The sequence below is a fragment of the Dermacentor albipictus genome, chromosome 5 (assembly GCF_038994185.2).
Source record: "Dermacentor albipictus isolate Rhodes 1998 colony chromosome 5, USDA_Dalb.pri_finalv2, whole genome shotgun sequence".
Classification (NCBI taxonomy): Eukaryota; Metazoa; Arthropoda; class Arachnida; order Ixodida; family Ixodidae; genus Dermacentor; species Dermacentor albipictus.
In genome coordinates, this window is record NC_091825.1 from 25,208,538 (window position 1) to 25,233,104 (window position 24,567).

Genomic DNA, 24,567 nt, shown 5'->3' on the forward strand with positions numbered 1-24,567 from the left:
TACAACGCAAGGCCATGAAATACCCCCAGTGGCCGAATACAAATATCTCGGGGTATGGATAAACAAAGGGCAGATGTACACGGAAAAGCACGATTAGTCTCTCATAGCAAAAGGGCGAAGAGTTGCCGGGATAATGAACCATAAGGCATTGTGGGGGTATAACAGGCATGAGGTACTAAGGGGTATTTGGAAGGGAGTAATGGTGCCGGGGCTTACTTTCGGGAATGCGGTCCTGTGCTTAGGGGCATAAGTTCAGTCGCGACTACAAGTAAATCGTGGGAAAATTAGCACTAGGTGCCCACGAGAAAACCACAAACGAAGCAGTACAGGGAGATATGGGCTGGGCGTCGTTCGAAGCACGGGAAGCTCAGAGTAAAATCCTATGCGAAAAACATCTGAGGAAATTCGACGATAACAAGTGGCAACTAAGGTATTTAAATACCTATACAGAAAGAGCGTTGACTCACAATGGTGGAAAAGAACTAGGAGGCTAACCAGTAAGTATGCCAGACACGAGGACGAAGAAAGACAGAGCATTAAACGACAGGTTAAAAACGCGGAAGGTAAAAATTGGATAAATTCAATGGAAAAGAAGCATAGTGTGGAACCATATCGATACTGGAAACAGCAGATCAGGAAGGAAGCGTTTTATGATAACTCAAGAGGCAGTGCCCTACTCTTTGAAGCTAGGCCAGGATGTCTTAGAACGAGAAGCTATAAAAAGAAATTTAACGAAGAAGAGACATTTACTGTGTGTGGTAAATATGTATAAACAATGTAACACCTCATGCTAAAATGTGATGGTATCAATCCCGATGTCGATGCGGCCACAGTCACGCTGCCTGAGGCACTAGGGTTCAGAGATAACAACAGTCATGTAAATAAATATGCGGTGGAAATTAGCAAAAGTCGATTGGAGGATTGGTGGCTCAAAAGCAGAGAGGTGACACAAGGTTAAAAGGGTAGGAAGACGTATTTAAAGAAAATTTTTAATAACACACAACACAGATAAACAAAAATAACAGGCAAAATACAAAGCTGAGCATGATGGCAACTGCTATCACCCCGTTTCAAAGGGGATGCTTCTACCTTCCAGCCATCCATCCAGTGGCCCGGCGTATTTTGTGGCGAATGGACGTGCTTTTCGGGGCTCCGTGGCAGCGACGAAATCATAAGTTCTTGTGCATGCTTTGAGCTTGCTTCTGTTTTTGAATTGCTGATTTCTTGCTTTTAAATAGTAACTGGGTGGCTTTCTTTTTTTCTTTTTTGCCTCTCGTATTTCGTGTGCGCGGTTGTGTTTCGTGTACATTTTGCTTTTGCAGGATGGTTAAAGCGTCCTTTCGCGCCACGTGCTTCGACGCGTGCAGCCGAGTGGGACGTTGAGTGTTTGTAACCTTTAAATGGTAGCTTGGAGGTGGCAAGACTAATAGTTATTATTGGTTTTACTGTGGGTGTTTTGGTAGGAAAGTGAGAGCGTGGACGCGTGGTTGAGCGCGTGCGAGAGCGTGTGATACCTTGGGTCTCTGCGGCATTGATTGCTTTTGAAACAGTGCTGAGAGTAGCTTTGCAACATTTTGAGGATTTGGATCCTGTGCGTATCGGTATTCGCTAAAAGGCACGTGCTGTGCATTATTGTAGTGTCATAGTATTTGCATCAAAAAAAGCCGTGCATTAAATGGCAAGAAAGCCGAGGAAGCAGGCAGTGCGCAGGGAGTCCCTCAAGGTACAGGAGGGGACGGATGAGAATTGAGAGGGAACCCAGCTAATCGGCACACACTGTGATGTCGATGCCAGGCTCAAGAAAATGGAGGCTTTCCAGGAAGAGCTTGTCAAACAGGTAGAAGAGCTCAAAAATGAGCTAAATGGAGATGATGAGAATGGACAGGGAGCCGAGTCAATCTGCACACACTGTGATGTCGATGCTAGGCTCAAGAAAATGGAGGCTTTCCAGGAAGAGCTTGTCAAACAGGTGGAAGAGCTCAAACATGAGCTAAAGAGGGAGCGTTATGCACGGAAGCTAGTTGAAAAAAGACTTGAACCAGCCGAGGAAAAGCTGAACAGGGTCGCCATTGTGAAGTAAAATGTGAGTGACAATGGATCGCAGTCCCTTGACGTGACAAGAGAGGGAGTGCTAGCAAAGTACGTCGAATGCGTGCAGCGTGATGAAGAGTTAGCTGGAAAGAGCGTCACCTACCTTGACGCCGACACGCGGAAAAAGCAGGAGCCCCGCGGACAATACCCATTATCGAGTCCGAACCACGCGGAAAAGGACAAAGGGAAGCAGGCACAGGTAGGAGAGAGATAAAGGGTGAATATCGCCGGCAACACAAACCTTGCTGGGTGTTCAAAAGCAATTGTGGAAAGCGTGAAAGGCGATAAAAGAGTGGCAGTAGGGACATTTCCAGGGTGGACACTGGGTTCTGTCATGGAGCGAGCAAAACAAAAGCTCGCGGAAATTGCCCACGTGCGCAACCTCGTCGTAGTAGCAGTTGGGCTGAATGACGTCGTAAACAGGAAAGGGACAGGACTAGCGAGCGCTTGGCGAAGGGGTGGACGACTTGCGCGAGCTATCCTCTCAGGTGCAGATCGTGGTGTGCACGGTGCCGGAGGTACCTGTACGTGACAGTCACGTACAAAGAGCCGTAGTGGCTGCTAGTGAGGCGATATGCAAAATGAGCCTAGAGAAAGGCTTCGAGGTTGTCGAAGTTAACAGGGAAGTGAGAAGGTGTGGTGGTTTTAAACGAGACGGGATCCACTTCAATTACAAGCTGGCACGGGAAGTAGGCTTTCGACTTGGTGGTCGCGCTGTTTCTTTATTAGGGGGCCCACGCACGTACAAAAAGCCGTAGTGGCTGCTAATGAGGCGATATGGAAAATGAGCCGAGAGAAAGGCTTCGAGGTTGCCGAAGTAAACAGGGAAGTGAGAAGGTGTGGGGGTTTTAGACGAGACGGGATCCACTTCAATTACAGGCTGGCACGAGAAGTGGGCTGCCGACTTGGCGGTCTCGCTGTTGCTTTTTTAGGGGGCCCATAGACGCTCAGGAGACCAGAGTAGGTAGTAATGAAGGAGGTCCCCTAGGGGAAGCTCAGAAGAGCATCGCCGTCGATAACAGAAAAAGAAGGAAAGCAAGAATAAGAACTCGCCATGCAATAGGCTACATAAACATGCAAGGCAGCAGAAGAAACGAAAAGTGGGCAGAGATTGAGGAGCAGTTACATAGAGAACAAATATGGGTGTATGCGGTTACAGAAACGCACCAGTGATTGGTTACAGAGCCGCCAGTGATTGAGAATTATGTTTGGGAAGGGTGCAACAGAACTAAGTCGGAAAGAAAGGGAGGGGATGTCGGAATGCTCATCCATCAGGGAGCCAAATGGAAAAGAATATATTCAATATCTCGCGAGGAACTCTCGTTATCAGGTACAATGAGTGGGAAAGAAACTTGGCTGGGCGTTACGCATTTGTGGAGCGGAAATAATTGCACAGAGAAGAATAAATAATCAGTGGAATGCATAAGCGCTGATATTAAGGGTTTCGGGAATTGTGCTGAAGTTATCCTATTAGGTGACATGAGTGCCCACATACAGAATTTAGATGATATACCGACAACAACAGGAAGTCAATGCTGAACCTTTGCGAGCAAGGCAACCTCGTTATCATGCCTAAGTGTGAGGGGCAGATAACGTGGGAAGTGGGAAACCGGCAATCAACCATTGATTACTGTCTGATGACAGAAGGAATTCATGATAAGTTGAGAGAAATTGTCATTGATGAGAAAGGGTATAGCAGCACAGGGAGTGGCCACAAACGCATCGTTTTCAAAATGGGATATGTAGTTGGGAAAGAGAGCAAAGAGTGCAAAATGGCCAGTCCATATTTGAACGCTGAGCAAATAGCAAATACAGTCACTAGAGTTCAGAAAGAACTTGGCAAATGGTCAAGTAAAGAGTGGGAATATGGTGAGCTTCTAAGTGTAAGACAGAAATACGGAAAGAGAAACAACATGTTCGTTGGAAAGGAAGAAAGAAACCGAAAAGCTGGTGGAACAGGGAGATACGAGAAGCGATCGCCGAACGACAGAAAGCATCCCGAGAGCCAAGGCAGGCAAAGAAGGCGCAGTTGCCACAGGATGAAGTAACCAGTAAATGGGAAATATACCGGGAGAAAAAGTCTATGGTTCAAATACTGGTGCAAGCAAAATTAAAAGGTGAAAGTGAACGTTGGTTGTAAGAAATACGTGAGAAATAGAAGGCCGCACCTAGAATATTTTGGAACCACATAAAATTTTTAGGCAGAAAGTCAACAACAATACAACATATCCTAGACGAAGTTGAAAACAGACTGGAAGGAGAAGCGGCAATAAATTACATCCGAAAAGTAACAGCCGAATCTTTCCAAGGCAATGACGAGGTTGTATTTGAAGAAAAAAAGAGCATGAAAGAGACCCATGTGGAAAAGGAGCTGGTGCTGACAAATTTCAACTGAAAGAAAGCGCAAGAGAGAATTCCTAAGCGCACAGCCACAGGGCTAGACGAGGTTTTCGTTAGGCTTATTAATGAACTAGGACCAAAAAGTAAGGAAGCTCTGGTGAAAGCAGTGGCAAAGAAATTTAAAAGATAGACGAATACGAGACAGTTGGCGACAAAGTAGAATGAATTTAATTTATAAAGGTAAGTGGGAGAAAGATAGAATTCACTCGTATAGACCGTTGACCATTACATCGGTAATATACAGGCTAGCAATGCAGGCAATCAAATTAAAGCTTCAAGCATGGGCAGAGAATAATGACGTTTTGGGAGAACTTCAGAATGGCTTCAGAATAGGTAGGCGTTTACATGATAACTTATTTGTTCTTACTCCATGTATTGAAATATCAAAAGCAGAAAGCAGGCCGTTGTATGTGGCCTTTTTAGACATTACAGGAGCCTATGACAACGTAAACTGCAGCATTTTGTGGGATATTCTTGAAGGGGAAGGCTTAGGTGCCGATTGTCTACAGCTTCTGAGAGAGATTTACATAGAAAATACCGTTTGCGTTGAATGGGAAGGGATGAGGAGCAAGGGGAAAGTTGACATCAACAAGGGACTGAGGCAGGGGTGTCCTTTAACCCCACTGCTGTTTATGATGTAAATGGTGAGGATGGAGAGGGCGCTAGAAGGAAGTAATATCGGCTGTAATATCTCATACAAAATGGCGCGTACAGTAGTAGAGCAGCAGCTTCCAGGTTTATTTTATGTGGACGACATTGTGTTGCTAGCTAACAAGCAAAGTGGTTTGCAACGTGTGGCTAATATCTGTGGACAGGAAGGCAACAATTTATGTTTGAAATTTAGTGTTAGGAAATCAGGTGTTATGGTATTCAATGAAAACGGTGAACAGACAGTGGCGATACAGGGCCAAGAAATACCTCGGGTAACAGAATATAAATACCTTGGTATATGGATAAACTAAGGCAATATATATATGGAGACACACGAAAAAACAATAACAGTAAAGGGGAAGAAAAATGCAGCCGTAATGAAGCCCACAGCGCTATAGGGGTACATTAGGCACGAGGTGCTCCGAGGTATGTGGAAAGGTGTATACGTTCCAGGACATACTTTTGGAAATGCGGTTGTTTGGTTTAACTCACGGGTACGATCAGCACTCGATGGGAACCAAAGGTCAGTGGGTCGCCTCGCATTGGGCGCCCACGGGAAGACTACAAATGAAGCTGTGCAGGGTGATATGGGCTGGACTAGTTTTGAAGTGAGAGATGCTCGCAGTAAAATTGAGTATGAAGAACGACTGAGGAATATGGAAGAAAGTAAATGGGCTGGGAGAGTGTTGAGGTATCTCTACAGGAAAAAACATTGATTCACATTGGAGGAAGAGAACTAGGAAGCTTACTAGCAAGCATGAGGGATGTAACGTGGGCAACACAGCAACAAAGCACGTCAAGCGGAAAGTAATAGAGGCTGAAATAATCTCATGGGTGGCAGCAATGGAAAAGAAGCTTGCCATGAGTAATTACTTAAGTGGAAAAAACGAAATCAGGAAAGAAACATTTTATAACAGCTCAAAGAAGCGAGATCGGGATGCCTTAGAACACGCACCTAAAAGCGAGATATAAGAAGGGCGAAGAAGCATGTGCTTGCTGCGGTGAAGCTAGGGAAATTATGGAGCATGTTTTATTAGAATGTGAAGACGTCTACCCACTGGCCTCCTTGAAGCCATTGGGGTCCGTCCGTCCGTCCGTCCGTCCGTCCGTCCGTCCGTCCATCCATCCATCCATCCATCGATCCATCCGTCCGTCCGTCCATCCATCCGTCCGTCCGTCCATCCATCCATCCATCCATCCATCCATCCATCCATCCATCCATCCATCCATCCATCCATCCATCCGCAGCAGCGGCAGCGCAGTCCGTGCGGGGGAAAGCAAAAATGAAGCAGAAGGCAGCTCGCCTTCGTACCTTATGCTCGCCGCAGGCGTTTCCCAGTAAAAATCGCGGTTACATAAGCTGCAGTTGCCAGGAGGCGTGAGAAGCAGTCAGGGACCCTTGAATGCTATCGCGTTCTATTGTTGAAGGCGAAGCTTAAGCTTGCCGCAAGTTGTTTGCGGTAGGCGGCAAAAACACTGATCGTTGCGGAAATAGGAGCGGCACCTATACATGACGCTTCCTACTAGACCGTTAGCTCATTCGTCCAAATTGAAGCGAACTTAGTTTAAAACCACGTTCGGCGGGACATTATTGCTTGCCTATTCTGCCTATAATAAATGCGAAATACATGTCGCCTACGCTGAAGACCACTTGAAATGTTCGATTCCCCTGCAGTCGCTTGTCGTGGCTACGGCGAGAATACTGTGTAGACCTTAGCCGCCACCGTTCGGATGCAGTGGAATGAACATGAGTAGAGCCGCCGCAGACGACACCTACTTCGTAATGATTGCTAACGAAGCTGGTAACGCGCGCCAACATGGTATTGAGCGAGACTCACAGCAAAAATTCTACCTCTACGGAAAATTTAGCACGACAGCGAATGAGCCAAGGTTGTGTACTTGGCTTTCCAATTCCAACAAAAATCTGCCAAAAGGGGTGCCATTATTGAGCGTATTTATCCATGGCTAAAGACGTTGCCAAAGACGTCCCTTTGTAAAAGACTCGGCTGCTGTACAATATATCCAACGGGCCACGTGCATACCGAAGTTCATGCCGCAGAGCGCCATGAGCACGGGTATGAAGAAGGCGGCGCCGAGGCTGCCGCGCACGGGAGTGTCGAAGACGCTGACGAACACCACGAGCATGAGCACCGTCTGCATGTATGCCATGGACATCTGCACCACCGCGTGGCCGACGATCACCTCCACCGAGGTCACGCCTGCACGCCATGCAGAACAGCATAGGGGTCGGCATCAAGCGCTGTTCGCGGTGCACACGGGGCGGACAAGCCCCCAGGCTGGTTGGTTCACGGGTACTAACGTTTGACGGGGAAAACTTTTTGACGTCTCATCAAGAGAATATTATAAGACGAAAGGCGCCAGGCTTGCGTTGCTGCTTGGCACTAATAACACAGTCATACGCATACACATCTGCAAGCCCGCACGAGGATACATACAGAAAATACAATACATAACACACACACACACACACACACACGCACACACACACATACATACATACATACATACACACACACACACACACATATATATATATATATATATATATATATATATATATATATATATATATATATATATATATGCCCTGGCTATCGAGCGGGCGGGGGTAGCCCGCGCGCGCGCGCTTCTTCCTCCTCCTTGTTCTTGCCTCTTGCACTGAAGGCACTGGGCAGTGGGTATAGTGCGTGTGAAAGTGAAGACAACGAGAATTGCTGGCTTACCCGTTTCGCCATAGCACCGACCTGCTTAAGCCTAACGCTACAACCTAGAACTAGTGCTGCTAGGCAAACACCCCCGCTGTATTTGGTGGAGCTGTTGGGTTTCTCTTCGACATCCGGGAACTCCGCAGTCGGACGCTACCACCAGCTCTTTCAATGGATGAACCGGGACCGTCCCAGGCTGCTGCTCCCGTGCCCCCGCCCATCGTTTGCTCTGGTGTCATCCGGCAGCGTGATCCTATCATATTTAGCGGCACAGATGACCCCGATGTGGAAGACTGGCTCGCCGAATATGACCGTGTAAGCGCTTATAACAAGTGGGACGACCGCGCCAAGCTCAGAAATGTCATCTTTTACTTGACTGACGTGGCAAACCTATGGTTCCGCAATCATGAAGCCGAGTTTACCACCTGGTCGGCTTTCACGACAACTTTGGCAGAGGTCTTCGGCCGTCCCGCCATTCGCCGGCTTCGCGCTGAGCAGCGCATGCGTGACCGAGCTCAACGCCAGGACGAGACTTTCACCAGTTAAGTTGAAGACGTGCTCTCGCTTTGCAAGCGCGTCAGCACATCTATGGGTGAAGCAGACAAGATCAAGCACGTCATAAAACGCATCGATGACCATGCCTTCCAGATGCTCGTCGCGAAATGTCCCCGGATGATTGCCGAGGTCATACAACTCTGTCAGCAGTACGACGAGCTGCGCAAGCAGCGTGCATCAATACGCGCTGCTCAGCAGGACTCCGCGGATCTATCTCCGTCGGATTTCGGCCGCGACGCGGCCGACATCTCTGTTTTAATGCCAGAGATAAAGACGTTCATCCGTCAGGAAGTCGCACGCCAGCTCTCTCTGGAAAATAGCGCAATCGAGCCGTCGACAACCTTGGCTCCTTCACTTCATCACGTCATTCAGACGCAAGTTGCCGCGGTGCTACCATCTGCCCCTCCTCCGCAGCCTGCAGCCGGACCGCTAACTTACGCTGACGTTGTCACCCGGCATTACGCTCCTCTGGCTCCTGATGCCTACCAGGCCACCGGTACCTTCCATGTGCCTCCGCCACCTTCGCGTCCGATTGCTGTCCCTTACTCGGCCGCTGGAACCCCTATTGTCAACCCGTGGCGTACACCTGATAACCGGCCAACATGCTATTACTGCCATTTTCCAGGCCGCGTCCCACGATTCTGCCGCCGTCGCAGCCACAGTTTACATGACGGTGGGGGTACCTCAAGCTACAGGCCTGCTCGACTTCCGTGTCAGGACCCGTCTAACCTTCCTCCGGACTGGTCCTATAGTCGCCACCCCTTCGATTCACGCCGGTCGCCTTCCCCATGCACGTCGCCGATCCATTTCCCCGATGATTCGCCCACCCAGCCCAGCCCGAGAGGAAAACTAACAGTCGCAGTTCCAGAGGCAAGAACTGCGTTTATGTCGAACATTTCAAGGCCTCATTCTGTACCGGCGAGCGAAATTGAACTGTCCGTAGACGGCGTCACCGTACACGCACTTATCGACACCGGAGCCGCTGTTTATATTATTAGTGAAAAGCTTTGCCGCAATTTGGACAAAGTGACCAGTCCCCTTACCTCTCTTTCTCAGCGTACGGCAACTTCGCACCGCATTCAGCCTTCAGCGTCGTGCACAGCCCGGGTCGTCATTGAAAGCGTTATGTATGTTATCGAATTTGTCATCCTTCCTCGTTCCTCGCACGACGTTATCCTTAGATGGAATTTCCTATCTGTCAATCAAGCTCTTATCGACTGCGCTCGTGCCGAACTTACGTTATCAGTACCGTGCTTTGGCCCTGACGACCATTATTCTCCTAAAGTTGTTGCCGCCTCTGACAATATAGAACCTTTCTCCGCCGCTCTGGTCCCTGTGTTATGTAACTCTGCTGCGAACTCATCTGTTCTGTTTACGCCATCAGCCACTTGTGCGCGCCGCCGGAACTTTCTGCTTCCGTCGTCACTTTTTGCGAAGGTTCTGCTGCCCTTTACGTGTGCAATCCATCCGCCTGCCCATCATTCCTACTCCGCGGCGAGTGCCTGGGTACCTCTGAAACTTTCGATTACGTTCTCTCGGCTACCATGCTTGGTGATACGGAATCACTTCCGATTTGTGCCGTCACTCCTCCCGCCGCGACCGATGCCCCTGTAGACGTCTTCGCTCGTGCCGTCTACGCAGAATTCACACCTGAGCAGTACACAGAAATCATCAAGCTCCTTCAACGTTTTCGTGCCTCATTTGACGTTGACCAACCATCCTTTGGTCGAGCGTCCACAGTCGTTCACCGTATCGACACCGGTCAACAAACACCATTGCGCCAGCGTCCATATCGTGTGTCGGCTGCTGAACGCCGTATCATCGACCAGCACGTTGAAGAGCGTGGCATCATCCAGCTCTCTAACAGCCCATGGGCATCTCCGGTTGTCCTTGTTAAAAAAAAGATGGTTCCATTCGGTTCTGCGTCGACTATCGCCGCCTTAACAGAATAACGCGCAAAGATGCCTATCCTCTGCCGCGCATCGACGATGCCTTGGACAGTCTGCAGGGAGCGGAATTCTTTTCCTCGCTGGATCTGCGCTCCGGGCACTGGCAAGTGCCGAGGGCAGAGGCCGATCGCCAAAAAGGCAGCCTTTGTAACAGCTGATGTGCTATATGAATTTACCGTCATGCCGTTCGGCCTCTGCAACGCGCCTGCTACTTTCGAGCGAATTATGGACAGCGTTCTTCGAGGGCTGAAGTGGAGAACGTGGCTCTGTTATTTAGATGACATTGTAGTTTTTCCACTGACTTTGCGTCGCACCTCAGCCACCTTGAGCAAGTCCTTGCGTGCCTCTCCACGGCAGGCCTGCAACTAAATCTGAAGAAATGCCATTTCGGCGCTCACACGCTTACTATTCTTGGCCACGTAGTTTCAAAGCACAGTATCCTCCCGGACCCCACGAAACTTAGCGCCGTATCCGAGTTTCCTAAACCAACCACCATGAAAGAGCTTCGCAGCTTCATCGGCCTTTGCTCATATTTCCGATGCTTCGTCCGTAACTTTGCCTCTATCATCGCCCCCTTGACGCAGCTTCTCACCGGAAGTTCTGACCTGTCAGCCTGGACCCCGGCGTGCCATGACGCATTCCGAGAACTGCGACGCGTTCTCACCTCTCCTCCAATATCGCGACACTTCGATCCCTCTTCTCCAACTGAGATCCATACAGATGCTAGCGGTGTCGGGCTCGGCACTGTTCTTGCACAACGCAAGGACGGCTTCGAAGAGTAGGTCTTCGCGTATGCCAGTCACACACTTACCAAAGCCGAGGCGAACTACTCGGTTACTGAGAAGGAATGTCTGGCCATCATTTGGGCTATAGGAAAATTTCGTCCTTATGTGTACGGGCGTCCATTTGACATCGTGACCGACCATCATGCCCTATGCTGGTTACCTTCACTAAAAGATCCAACTGGTCGGCTCGCCCGTTGGACATAGCGCCTACAAGAGTACGACATCCGCGTTGTTTATCGCTCAGGCCAAAAGCTTTCAGACACAGACGCTCTATCCCGGTCCCCCCTGCCCTCTGGTCCTGTCCCCTCGCCTATTTCCACCTGCGGAGCATTTGCCCTCAATATTTCCGACATGCCATCCGAGCAGCGCAAGGACCCATGGATCTCTTCGCTTATTGACTTCCTGTCTAGGCAGTCATCATCATCATCATCAGCGTGGTTACGCCCACTGCAGGGCGAAGGCCTCTCCCATATTTCTCCAACAACCCCGGTCATGTACTAATTGTGGCCATGCCGTCCCTGCAGACTTCTTAATCTCATCCGCCCACCTAACTTTCTGCCGCCCCCTGCTACGCTTCCCTTCCCTTGGAATCCAGTCCGTAACCCTTAATGACCATCGGTTATCTTCCCTCCTCTTTACATGTCCTGCCCATTCCCATTTCTTTTTCTTGATTTCAAGTAAGATGTCATTAACTCGCGTTTGTTCCCTCACCCAATCTGCTCTTTTCTTATCCCTTAACGTTACACCTATCATTCTTCTTTCCATAGCTTGTTGCGTCGTCCTCAATTTGAGTAGAACCCTTTTCGTAAGCCTCCAGGTTTCTGCCCCGTGGGTGAGTACTGGTAAGACACAGCTATTATACACTTTTCTTTTGAGGGATAATGGCAACCTGCTGTTCATGATGTTCAGGCAGTCGCCAGCGCCGATCTCTCGGACGCTCCGTCGTCAAGCCGCACACTTCATCATTCGGGATAACTTGCTGTACCACCGCAACTACAATTCGAGCGGCCGCAAGTGGTTGCTTGTTATACCCAGCACCTCCACCAAATACAACGGGGGTGTTTGCTTAGCAGCACTAGTTCTAGGTTGTAGTGGTAGGCTTCAACAGGTCGGTACTATGGCGAAACGGGGAAGCCAGCAATTCTCGTTGTCTTCACTTTCACAAGCAGTATGCCCACTGCCCAGTGCCTTCAGTACAGTATGTATATATTGCCACCTGCAGTAGTGGGCTCAGTGCAAGAGGCAAGAAGAACAAGCAGGAAGAAGCGCGCGGGCTACCCCCGCCCGCTCGATAGCTAGGTCCCACCGCCGTGGTTTTCGGGAGCCAGCTGCCTGTATTAAACGTCGCGAGTCCTCTTTGAAGATACGTGACAAAGTGCTGGATGTGCTGGGTATTTCTAACTCATGCCGCAGATCCCTCCTGGAAGCGGAAATACTAGCCCAGTACCAATCGAGACTCCCGTCTCTCGGGCCAGCCGTATGACCAGGGGACTCCCTCCGGAAGACAACACGGCGAGATGACGACCAGGTACACACTTCAGAACCCACAGGTTCCAAAGTCGTTCCATGGCGACATGTTCGAAGACTAGATGGGTGACTGAGCGCATGGCCGAGTACAACGAATGGGACGATGCGACTAAACTTAGAAACGTGTATTTTTGCCTGGAGTAAGATGGCGCTTACGTGCTTTCCAAAGCATGAGGAGCAACTGACGTCGTGGCCTGAGTTTTGCCGTCAGCTCTGGAGGATGGCGCGTACGTGGTTTACAAACCGTGAGGAGCAACTGACGTCGTGGCCTGAGTTCTGCCGTCAGCTCTGGAGGATGGCGCGTACGTAGTTTACAAACCGTGAGGAGCAACTGACGTCGTGGCCTGAGTTCCGCCGTCAGCTCCTAGACACCTACGTCAGTGCTGACCGCCGGGAACGAGCAGAACATACAATTCAGGCCCGCGTCCAGCTTCCCAACGAAAGTGTCACCACGTTCGTCGAAGACATGACGGGCTTCTTCAGACGAGCAGACCCAGGAATGGCCGCTGACAACAAGTTGCATCACCTGATGCGAGGAGTTAGCTTGTGCGGTGCCCTCCGAAGACTGTCACCGACTTTTTATCTGAGGCTGTCAGTATGGAGAAGATGCTTCAGCAGCGATCGAACTACGACGAGTGGCAAGTGAACGCGACTTCTCATTCCGATATTTTCGCGGTCAGCGGAGGCAACGACGACAACCTCCAAGAACTCATCCGCACCGTTGTGCGCCAAGAAATGCAGGTTTACGGCGTGTCACAGGCTCCGTTTCGAGTGTTGTAAAAGATGAAGTGCACCAGGGGCTCCGCTCCACCTTTCCTCTCGTTAACACCGCGCTTGCACCGACTGAACACCGGCGTGCGACCTATGCGGAAGCCCTCAGGCTCCCTGCTTCACCACCCCCGTTTTTTGATCACGCCGCTCACCCGGTTGCACTTTCACCAGACCAGCCGGTACACTACATCGCAGAACGACGCACTCCTCCAGCGTTTCCCCCTGCCGGCCCTCCTGCTATGCTTCAGCCGGAGCAGCCAGCGCATTACGCCGACGATCGACGCATGACCCCTCGGAAGTCGGAAGTTTGGCGCACACCGGACCGCCGTCCTCTGTGCTTACACTGCGGTGACGCAGATCATTTGTACCGTTAGTGCACAACCAAAGTATAGGGCTGCGGGGCTTTTCCGCCTACTCGCCGCCACCTAGACCTGGCCAGCGACCACGGGATATTGAAGATTATCTGGTTCAACAGCGCACGCCACGCCTACCGAGCAATTTTCACCACCGCCCCAGTGATATTCGAGCGCAAGATCGCCAAGTCCCCGCCAGGAAAACCAACTATATATACAGCAACCTTTGGGGGCGAGGCTGCTGGGAGTGGACGCGCTGAAGACCTCCGATCGACGCGAACAAGGACGGGCACCGATTCGATGTCAACTGCAGCTGAACAGAATGACCGGCTTTTGCTCGACATACTGGTGGTGATCGATGGTTACGCGGTTAGCGCTTTATGGGATACCGGTGCGGACTTTTCTATCTTGAGCGGGAAGATGGCGACGCTTCTTACGAAAGTAATTACCCCTTGGCATGGCTCGCAGATGCGGACACATGGTGGTCACGTCGCTACTCCACTGGGAACCTGCACGGCTATTGTTCGGATTCGAGGATCGGCGTTTGTGGCTAGCTGGCTTGTCTTGCGGGAATTCTCCCGTGACGTCATTCTCGGGGTTGACTTTCTGCAAGAATACGGCGCTGTTATTGACCTACAGGGATGAGTAGTCACCTTCTCGGCCGATCGAGCAATCGACGGATACGACGACAACCGACGTGACGACACCCTTCGTGTTTCCGTCGAAGGCGTTACGCTTCCTCCACGAGCCAGTGTCCTAGTCGAAGTTATGTGCGGTGGAACGCGCGAAGGCGAAGTGGTCGCAGAGCAACTTATCGTATTTACTGACGCAAAGTGTTTGTGCGGTTAGGAGTGTGCTACAGCTTAGTCGTGGCCACGCTCACTTGCTTGTCACCAACTTCAGCAAAGAGCCATCGCCACTTTTCCCGCGGTACTTCGATTGCGTTTGCCGACGAAATAGAGAACGTGGCCGAATGTTTTGCTTCTGAAGCCGTGGGGATGCCTGACAAAGTCACTGGGCAACATCGACATTAATTCAGAGCTATCGAAAGACAACCAGGCAGCACTGCCCAAGCTCTTGCTTGAATTCTGGGTACGCTTCGCAAATTCATCTAAGGTACGCCAGACTTCAATGACAAAGCACAGGATCATCACATGCGAGGACGCACGTCCGATACTCCAGCAGCCCTACCGCCACCTTTCCCGCGGTACTTCGATTGCGTTTGCCGACGAAATAGAGAACGTGGCCGAATGTTTTGCTTCTGAAGCCGTGGGGATGCCTGACAAAGTCACTGGGCAACATCGACATTAATTCAGAGCTATCGAAAGACAACCAGCCAGCACTGCCCAAGCTCTTGCTTGAATTCTGGGTACGCTTCGCAAATTCATCTAAGGTACGCCAGACTTCAATGACAAAGCACAGGATCATAACATGCGACGACGCACGTCCGATACTCCAGCAGCCCTACCGCCTGTCGGCGGAACGACGAGAAGCGATTCGTCTGCAAGTAAAAGAGATGCTTGAAGACGGCGCTATCAAACCTTCCAAAGAGCTCATGGTCGTCTCCGGTCGTTCTTGTCACAAAGAAAGACGGAACGCTACGCTTCTGCGTCAACTACAGGAAGCTCAACAACGTAACTAAACAGGACGTGTACCCACTGCCACGTTTCGCCACTCGATTTGAAAAGCGGATACTGGCAGATTGAGGTAGACGAACGAGAAAACTTTCTTTGCGACTCCCGACGGCCTGTACGAATTTAGAGTGCTCCCCTTTGGCTTGTGTTCAGCCCCAGCTACTTTCCAGCGAATGATGGATACCGTACTCACTGAACCGAAGTGGCAGACTTGTCTCGCGTACCTTGATGACGTAATAGTCTCTTATGAAACATTTGAGCAACATCTTCATCGCTTGCGGAATGTGCTAGAAGCGATACGTGCGGCTGATTTCTGGTTTATACGTGAGAAGTGCCACTTCGGTTACGAAGAGCTCAAGTTTCTCGGACACGTCGTAAGCACCAGAGGAGTTCGAGCCGATCCCGACAAGCTCTCCGCGGTAGCAGAAATTCCTCCTCCGGCCGACAAGAAGGCCATGCGGCGTTTCCTAGGCCTGAGTGCGTATTATCACCGTTTCATTGAAAACTTCTCTCAGTTAGCGGAACACCTGGCTCGCCTTACAAGGGATGACATGCCAGTTACCTGGACGAGTGAGCAACAAACGGCCTTCGCTGAACTGCGTCAACACATGCAGGCAGCACCCGTCCTGGCACATTTTGACGACGACGCTGACACCGGGGTGCATGCTGACACAAGTAACAATGGTCTTGGCGCAGTACTCGTCCAACGTCAAGACGGCATTGAAAGAGTAATAGCTTACGCTAGCCGCTCGCTGTCCCGTGCTGAGCCGAACTATTCTACCACAGAAAAAGAGTGTCTCGCGGTTCTGTGGGCGATCACAAAGTTTCCTCCTCCTCCTTATGTTTACGGCCGTGATTACAAAGTGGTGACAGACCACCATGCCCTGTGTTGATTGTCAAACATACGCGATTCTTCAGAACCAATGGCAAGGTGGAGCTTGCGGCTACAGGAATTTGATGTCACTATCGTTTACAAGTCTGGCCGCAAGCACGAAGACGCTGACGGACTGTCACGTGCACCCGCCAAATCTCTCAGTCGAGAGTCAGAAAACGATGACAGCTTCCTGGGCGCCTATACTGCATCAGACTTGATAAGACGGCAGCGTGGCGGCGCTGAAATTCCACCTATCATCGACCTATCATCGACCTATCATGGCCAGAAACAACCATTCCGCACCATCTATGTCGCGCATTGACGGCTTTCTGTCTATGCGACAATGTGCTTTACACAAGAAAAAAAAGAAAAGAAAACGCCCGTTCGAATGACCGAGCCTACCTCCTGGTGGTCCCAAAAGACTTGCGGGATGACGTCCTTTTCGCTTGCCATGACGAGCCGACATCTGGCCACCTAGGCTCGTAACGAACGCTCGCCAGAGTGCGCGAGATGCATCACTGGCCCGGGCTTTCGGCGAGCGTCACACAATATGTTAAAGGCTGCCGTGGATGTCAGCGGCGAAAGTCACCGCCCCCAAAGCCTGCCAGGTTATTGCAACCTATCCAACTACCTCATGAACCATTCGATCAAGTCGGCTTGGATATTCTTGGGCTTTTACCTCTCTCGACTGAAAGCAACATGCGCGCGATTGTCGCGACTGACTATTTAACCCGCTATGCCGAGACGGAGGCGTTCCCACGAGCCACTGCTTCTGAGGTTGGGCAGTTCTTTATGTGCCCCATTGTATTGCGCCATGGTGCGCCGTCCATTGCAATCACAGACAGAAGGACAGCATTCACAGCACAGCTCATGCACGAATTTTTTCAACTGAGCAACACCAGGCATCGAAAGACGACTGCTTACCATCCGCAGTCCAACAGACTTACGGAGCGACTAAACAAGACCATCACGTACATGATCTGTATGTAGAAATATGGGATCATATTTTGCCTTACGTGACCTTCGCGTACAATAGCCCCATACAAGAAACCACGCGCTTTACACCCCCCCGTTCCGTCTCCTTTACGGCCGCGAAGTTCAGACGATGCTAGACGCTATGCTGCCGTGCCAGGACGACGAGCTTGTAACTGCTGACGCCGAAGACTTTGCCCAGCGCGCTGAGGAAGCTCACCAGCTTGCGCGGCTGCACATCGTTCAGCAGCAGCACGCAGATGCGCGGCGTTATAACATCCGCCACAGACAAGTATGCTACAACCCCAGCGACCAAGTGTGGGTGTGGACTCCCGCTCGCCGCCGTGGCCTTGGTGAAAAGTTGCTCGGCGGGTATTATGGCCCATACAAAGTGCTGCGCCGCATTAGCGACCTGAACTACGAAGTCGTTACAAAACGCGCGTATTATTTGCTGCTATTAAAGACGGCGAAGTAATATCACATTGCACAGGTTTTTTTTATAACATTTGCAAAATTATTCGGCGTGTGCCACAAAATCTGGTAGCGAGCAAGCGTGGGCGTCGCACCAGCCACAGTGCTGAAATCGCAATCTTGTGAAATGACTTCTCTAAGAATCGGAATGCGACGCGCGCGAATGCGCGGATTTTTTCGCTCCAGTCGCAGCATGTGGAACAGCCATCATGCAGCAACCGGGTTTTCTGGACACCACCTAATGACACTGCCGAGAAGTCCGCGCGTGGCCTCCAATAGGAGAAGCACGGCGCGCCGGTGTCTCTGAATCCAGAGAATTGTTTCCTCGCTTGCGGCGCACTCAGTGACGCAAAAGCTGCGAGATGTTCATTCAAGAGCGGCACATACCCAGTGCACTTGTGGCGAAGCCTCCTAATGCGTCCGGTTGCTGTCCTTGAGGAACCATTGTGACAATGCGATAATGTGCTTTACACAAGAAAAAAAAGAAAAGAAAACGCCCGTTCGAATGACCAAGCCTACCTCCTGGTGGTCCCAAAAGACTTGCGGGATGACGTCCTTTTCACTTGCCATGACGAGCCGACATCTGGCCACCTAGGCTCCTAACGAACGCTCGCCAGAGTGCGCGAGATGCATCACTAGCCCGGGCTTTCGGCGAGCGTCAAACAATATGTTAAAGGCTGTCGTGAATGTCAGCGGCGAAAGTCACCGCCGCTGGATTCCACTCAACATGGGAGATCTATTTCGTAATTTAAGAGTGGCAGGTTATCAGTGGCACCTAACTAGTTACCCAAGTTGGCGGCAAAAGCGTTCATTGAAGAGCGCACACACCTACTGGCACATATTCAATGACCCAAGTTGGTCGAAGTGTTGGTTTCGAACCCTCTTACACCCGCACAACAGCACAATACGCTACCCATTCGACCACTGACTAACCAGTGACCAAGCTATAGGCGGGAAAACGCTTACACAGACAGACAGACAGACAGACAGACAGACAGACAGACAGACAGACAGACAGACAGACAGACAGACAGACAGACAGACAGACAGACAGACAGACAGACAGACAGACAGACAGACAGACAGACAGACAGACAGACAGACAGACAGACAGACAGACAGACAGACAGACAGACAGACAGACAGACAGACAGACAGACAGACAGACAGACAGACAGACAGACAGACAGACAGACAGACAGACAGACAGACAGACAGACAGACAGACAGACAGACAGACAGACAGACAGACAGACAGACAGACAGACAGACAGACAGACAGACAGACAGACAGACAGACAGACAGACAGACAGACAGACAGACAGACAGACAGACAGACAGACAGACAGACAGACAGACAGACAGACAGACAGACAGACAGACAGACAGACAGACAGACAGACAGACAGACAGACAGACAGACAGACAGACAGACAGACAGACAGACAGACAGACAGACAGACAGACAGACAGACAGACAGACAGACAGACAGACAGACAGACAGACAGACAGACAGACAGACAGACAGACAGACAGACAGACAGACAGACAGACAGACAGACAGACAGACAGACAGACAGACAGACAGACAGACAGACAGACAGACAGACAGACAGACAGACAGACAGACAGACAGACAGACAGACAGACAGACAGACAGACAGACAGACAGACAGACAGACAGACAGACAGACAGACAGACAGACAGACAGACAGACAGACAGACAGACAGACAGACAGACAGACAGACAGACAGACAGACAGACAGACAGACAGACAGACAGACAGACAGACCCTGAAAAGTGCGTAAGCATCCTATGAACGCTAATGCATTAAAATTAAACGCAATTGAACCTAAGCATCCTATGAATGCTAATGCATTAAAAATTAAATACAATTGAAGCTGATACTTCAGCGAAACGGCCGAAAGGTGCCGCGAGAGCGTATGTTACAAAACACCTTTTTGCTACAACCCACCACCACCACCACCACCGATACGTTAGTCACAAGGACTGCGCAAAACCTCAAACGCATCATTGACTAAAACGACGGAACTCTGAGCCCCCAGCTTAGATTATCGTACGTGATAAACGTGCCCCATACGCATAATATAGAACGCATAATGTTTTACGTTTCAAAATGATGCTCTTTCTCAATCGTAACTCTTCGACAGAAAAGCCCGACGCGGTGACGAGTTAAGCTGGGACCAGTGGCGTAGCAACAGGGGGGGCCGGGGGGCCGTGGGCCCCGGGTGCAAGGGGCCGGAGGGGGGGGGGAGGGGTGTCATATACGTCTGAAGACACCCGGAACTTGATATCCTCGCCTTCCTCGACAATAGCCGGGGGGGGGGGTGACAGAAGACCTATGGGCCCCGGGTGCCAGACGACCTAGCTACGCCACTGGCTGGGACTGCTGTTTTTCGGGAGCGCCGTCACGCGTGCCCTTGGCGCCGACAGCTTTGTCTTCCATAAGCACAGAACACATAGCGCGGAGATGTTGGCGCGCGTCCAGACGCCAAATAGCTGCAGCGTAATCGCGAACCGCCGCGCGCCGCTATCGCCCGAGACTGCACGGCAAATTCAGACACACGGCGCATATCATCCTCGATCAACTGATTGGCTCGTCGATAAAGCAGAAATGGGCAGGCACGAGGTGTAAATTATTTCGTTCTCGGGTGAAAGAGCGATAACGTACCGGCCACGACAGAGCGTCCCCGGATTCCCTCCTGGTTCTCGGCGACGAGCAAGAGCGCCGTCAGGGACATGGACATGGCGAACAGCGTCCTTTGGGCAGAGGAGCAGAAACGACGTCATCCAAGAAAGCCGCTCCCACTAAACCAAGGAAGCAACGTTTATGCGCGCTGCCCAATGATAAGTATTTACAGCCAGGAACCAACCGCTCCTAAGGAGTCACTGCAAAAGTGCGTTCGCATGACCCACCAAACTGCAAATGACTGTACGCACCGAGCAGTGGCGTCACTATAGGGTCAGCGGCACCCAGAGCGGTGTCCCCTCCTATTTCTCTCGTTTTAAGCAATGGACCACAATTTGATCCTCGTGGCTTGCTTAAGCGTGGAGTTTGTTCTGGAGCTAACGACTAATCCTTCTTAGTTATTTTTGAAATGTGCGAAGTAAGGAGTGCCCCACGTAGCTCCCACTTCAGCACGACATCTCATCCAAGGCGCATAGTTACGTCTTTACGGTAGAAATTATAATTACAGGTAGGAAAACGGTGTGTACATTTTTTTTCTTTCAAAAGGAACACCTTTAAAAATGTCTATGCATTTGAGTGCACAGTAGACGTACAGTATATGCACAGCGTATGCATAGCCACGTGAGGTGGACATGAATACGCAACCGCGCAGGTATGTACAAGAATATAGATTATCCACAATTTTACGTGAAGCTGAAAGATGCACTTCGAAAGGAGACAACTTGGAAGGAGAGCAAGAAATAGTAGGCGACTATAGGCGAACAAAAATAGTCTCAGTGAATTGTGTGGTACCAGGTTAAAGGAGCTTTCCCAATAGAAAGCACAAATTTATGCTAATCTTGCACTATCCACTAGCGCAGTCGGCCCCAGTGGATGTGTATTTCTAGAGCAGTCACAACGAGTGCTAAGTGCGTGTATCAGCGATATGCACCTCTCGAGGGGCGCTGCTATACAGGGTGTCCCAACTAACTGCAGACAGAGTTTCAAAATATGTAAATGCCACGTAGCTCGACAGAACCAAGGCAATGTTGTTTGCCCTCGGAGTACTCAGATTATATTTTTTAATTCTACGTAATTACATAAGTAGTCCTCATTAATTATTCAACTTCTCAAATATTATCATTACATTAAAATTAGCAACCAAAAGCTTTGTCGGGAGTTTCTCATGTTGTTCTACAATTCTCTCATTGACACTTTTCATATAATTGCAATATTTGCGAAGTAGACTAATTATTTAAGACGAATTATCTAATTAGGGGTAATGAAAAAAATTCTGGCCATCTCCAAGCGATGGCAAACAACAGTAGGTTGGTTATATTCAGCTACGTGGCATTCGCAGGCCACTTACGAAACGATGATGCCAGGACTCATGAACTCCCGGAACGTGAAGTCGAAGGCGTTGTAGAAAGGATCCGTGAACTGCACAGACAGAAGGGTGCACACAACAGCAGAGTCAGCCGCTACATTAAACAGTACCATGCTGCTCCCTATTGAAGAGCGCAAGCTAGGCACAGGGCAAAGCCAGGACAGCACAAGGACACAGCAGCTTTTGTCCTGTGTTTCTAGGCTTTGCGATTTCATGATTAAGGAGCTAACTATTGTAATTATACTAATTAGTGAATGAATTGATTAGTTTTTTTTCTTTGAGATGATGTCCGCGTGAGCAGCTGATTCATTGGTATTGACGTAATCCAAGTAGGCTATTTTTAGTGTTAAAAGTTCACTCAATACATTTTCGCTTAGCAATGTGTTCTGACCACGGCAGTTGCGGTAAAGTGGCGGAATGTTCGGCTTACATACAATCGCACAGACAGATGCCGGTAGTGTCTGTATATAGATGATGGTACTTTGAATTGTCTTATTCTACGGCGTATATATTGACTTCTTCGTGCAAATAAAATCACTGGGTATGAGAGCTGTTTATGTAGGCAGGTGTCAGCATGCGTTGCGAACACCATAAATGAACAGCTACAAACGCGCCTGTACTTCCGCAATTCTTTCAGTATAGTATGTCTAAATACAATTTTGGAAGTGTAGCTGTCACTGTTGACCAATTATGCGCAACAGTTAGACTTGATTTCTTTTTTTTTTGAACGAGCAGAAGATGGATCCAAACAGAGAAAATGGTCAGACCAGCATCGCAAGCTCTGAGTGTCTTCTTAACAATGACGCCAGAATGCGCGTCCCAGTGAATCTCGCTGCAGTGCGCGGACTGCACTGTCGGGACCCGTGATAGGCGCCCACGCACCGCGTTTGGCATCCCCACTTGCCGCCACCATTATTACTGTTCTAGACATACAAACCTTTGCAGATGTTGGTGGCTAAAACTTATGGAATGAATCTGTAGGTTCTATCCAAAAATTCAGGAACATTCGTCACTTAAGGACGTTTAATGAAATAACAAAGCAAGATGAGCGCATAAACGCTGAGAGCCCCGAAAGACATAGTGCGGGAACTGTGTTCATGTGACACTGTTGGTCTCCACTGTTTCGTTTTCAATTTGCGTAGTATATATCGCCGTTTTCAGCAGAATGTTAAAGTAGCACTTGCCAACAAATTTGTCACGACGACCCTTCCTGCTCTTGCCCGTGAAGTGGCGATTTTCGTCGCGGAAATGTAGCTACCAGCGACCATTCGCCAATGTAACGCGCAATGCTTTGGCTCCGAGCAGTCAAACTCTTCCGGATGCATCCGCGAGATGCTGGCGGAGACGCGTTCGGCCCGCGGAGACCACGCACCAATATTACCGGCCAGCTACGGTACTCCCAAACCCCAGCGGGCCTAGCCATACTTGGCAAGCTGGGACGTAACCCCATGGTCGTCAGTCTCGACGCTGTGAAGCTGCCCAGCGACGTCAGGTCCAAGATTTACATACACCGGACGCCACGAAATATGCATCCCACCTACAACGAAGGACGAAGACGAGCCAGCGGTAAAGCTCTGCTCGCCAGTGCCCGCTTGAACAAGGACCGAACATGCTTCGTAGACGCTGCTTCGTACGTTCAAGAAGAGGCCTTCTCCTCAGTGGTCATCGACTGTGATTCTAAAATCCTTAGCTGCGCTACCGTCCGCACTTCTAATTCCAGCGTTGCAGAGCAAGTTGCTATTGCTCTTGCATTGACGGACAGTGTACATGACACGATTTATTCGGATTCCAAGGCCGCTGTCAGGGCCTTTCAGATGGGAATGGTGGCTCCCCAGGCCCTGCGTATCATCCGAAGTGCCAAAGACATGAAACATCACTCTTTGGCCTGGTTCCCTGCGCACCTTGGAACCATTGAGGGTGCCTCGATCAACTCCAACGAGGAGGCGCACTCGGCTGCACGAGGTTTGACTGACCGTGCGCCGGGCAACGCGTCCTCTCCTGGGCGACCCGAGCCTCTCTGCTCGTACAACGAAATCTGCAAATACAATTATCTGTCAAGAAGAGTCCTACCTTCGCCGCACTCCTCGCTGTGCAGGGCCCAGGCAGTCACTCTCAGACTTCTGCAAACAAGCACTTACCCGAGCCCCGCGGCGCTGCACACAATGTACCCCGAACGGTTCCCAAGCCTGGACTGCCCTCTGTGTGGTGATTGTGCGGACTTCGAACATGTCCTGTGGGGCTGCGCCTCTGCCGGTCCCCCTTTCACTCACGAGGAAATGATGAAGCTAATTAGGGCCCAGGATCCGACCTCTCAAATCCTGGCAGTCCAGAGGGCTCGCGACAGGGCCGTCAGGTTCCACCTGATGGTCCCCGAGTGGGCCTAGCCAGGTGGCGTGGAGTTTACTTACGCCTGTAGTGGACAAAATAAAGTTGTTTCACTCACTCACTCACTCACCGCCGAACACTCGGCGGTCGCTAATGGAATGTGAGTGCGTCTCAAAGCAGTTGCGGCTTCTGACCCGACCTGCGCACCCTTTCATAAGCACATCGGTACATTAAGTGGTCCCCGCCAACCACCGGCAGCAGGCTGACGCCCGCTACCTCCCTGATCCTTGTCGCTACTGGAACGGTCCGCTTGGCCTGGTAGAGGTGAACCACATGCGGCATGTGGCTGAACTGGGAAGAGCACACGCATTCCGGAGAAGCATGCATGTACGCGCGGTTCAAA

The 24,567-nt window shown here is 50.4% G+C and overlaps 1 protein-coding gene across 4 annotated transcripts in view; it reads right to left on the reverse strand.

The window, feature by feature from the left end:
- The window catches only part of LOC135898293 (ABC transporter G family member 23-like), a 222,863-nt gene that overhangs the window by 33,747 nt on the left and 164,549 nt on the right, over positions 1-24,567 (reverse strand). For 3 of the 4 annotated variants that reach the window (XM_065427162.2, XM_065427161.2, XM_065427163.2), the window contains 3 exons: positions 21,822-21,892; positions 20,456-20,544; positions 7,185-7,361 (listed from right to left, as the gene is read on the reverse strand). In XM_065427162.2, coding sequence (XP_065283234.1) covers positions 7,185-7,361; positions 20,456-20,544; positions 21,822-21,892 — 337 coding nt within the window. The remainder of the gene's footprint in view (positions 1-7,184; positions 7,362-20,455; positions 20,545-21,821; positions 21,893-24,567) is intronic. The other variant, XM_065427164.2, reaches the window with a different exon arrangement.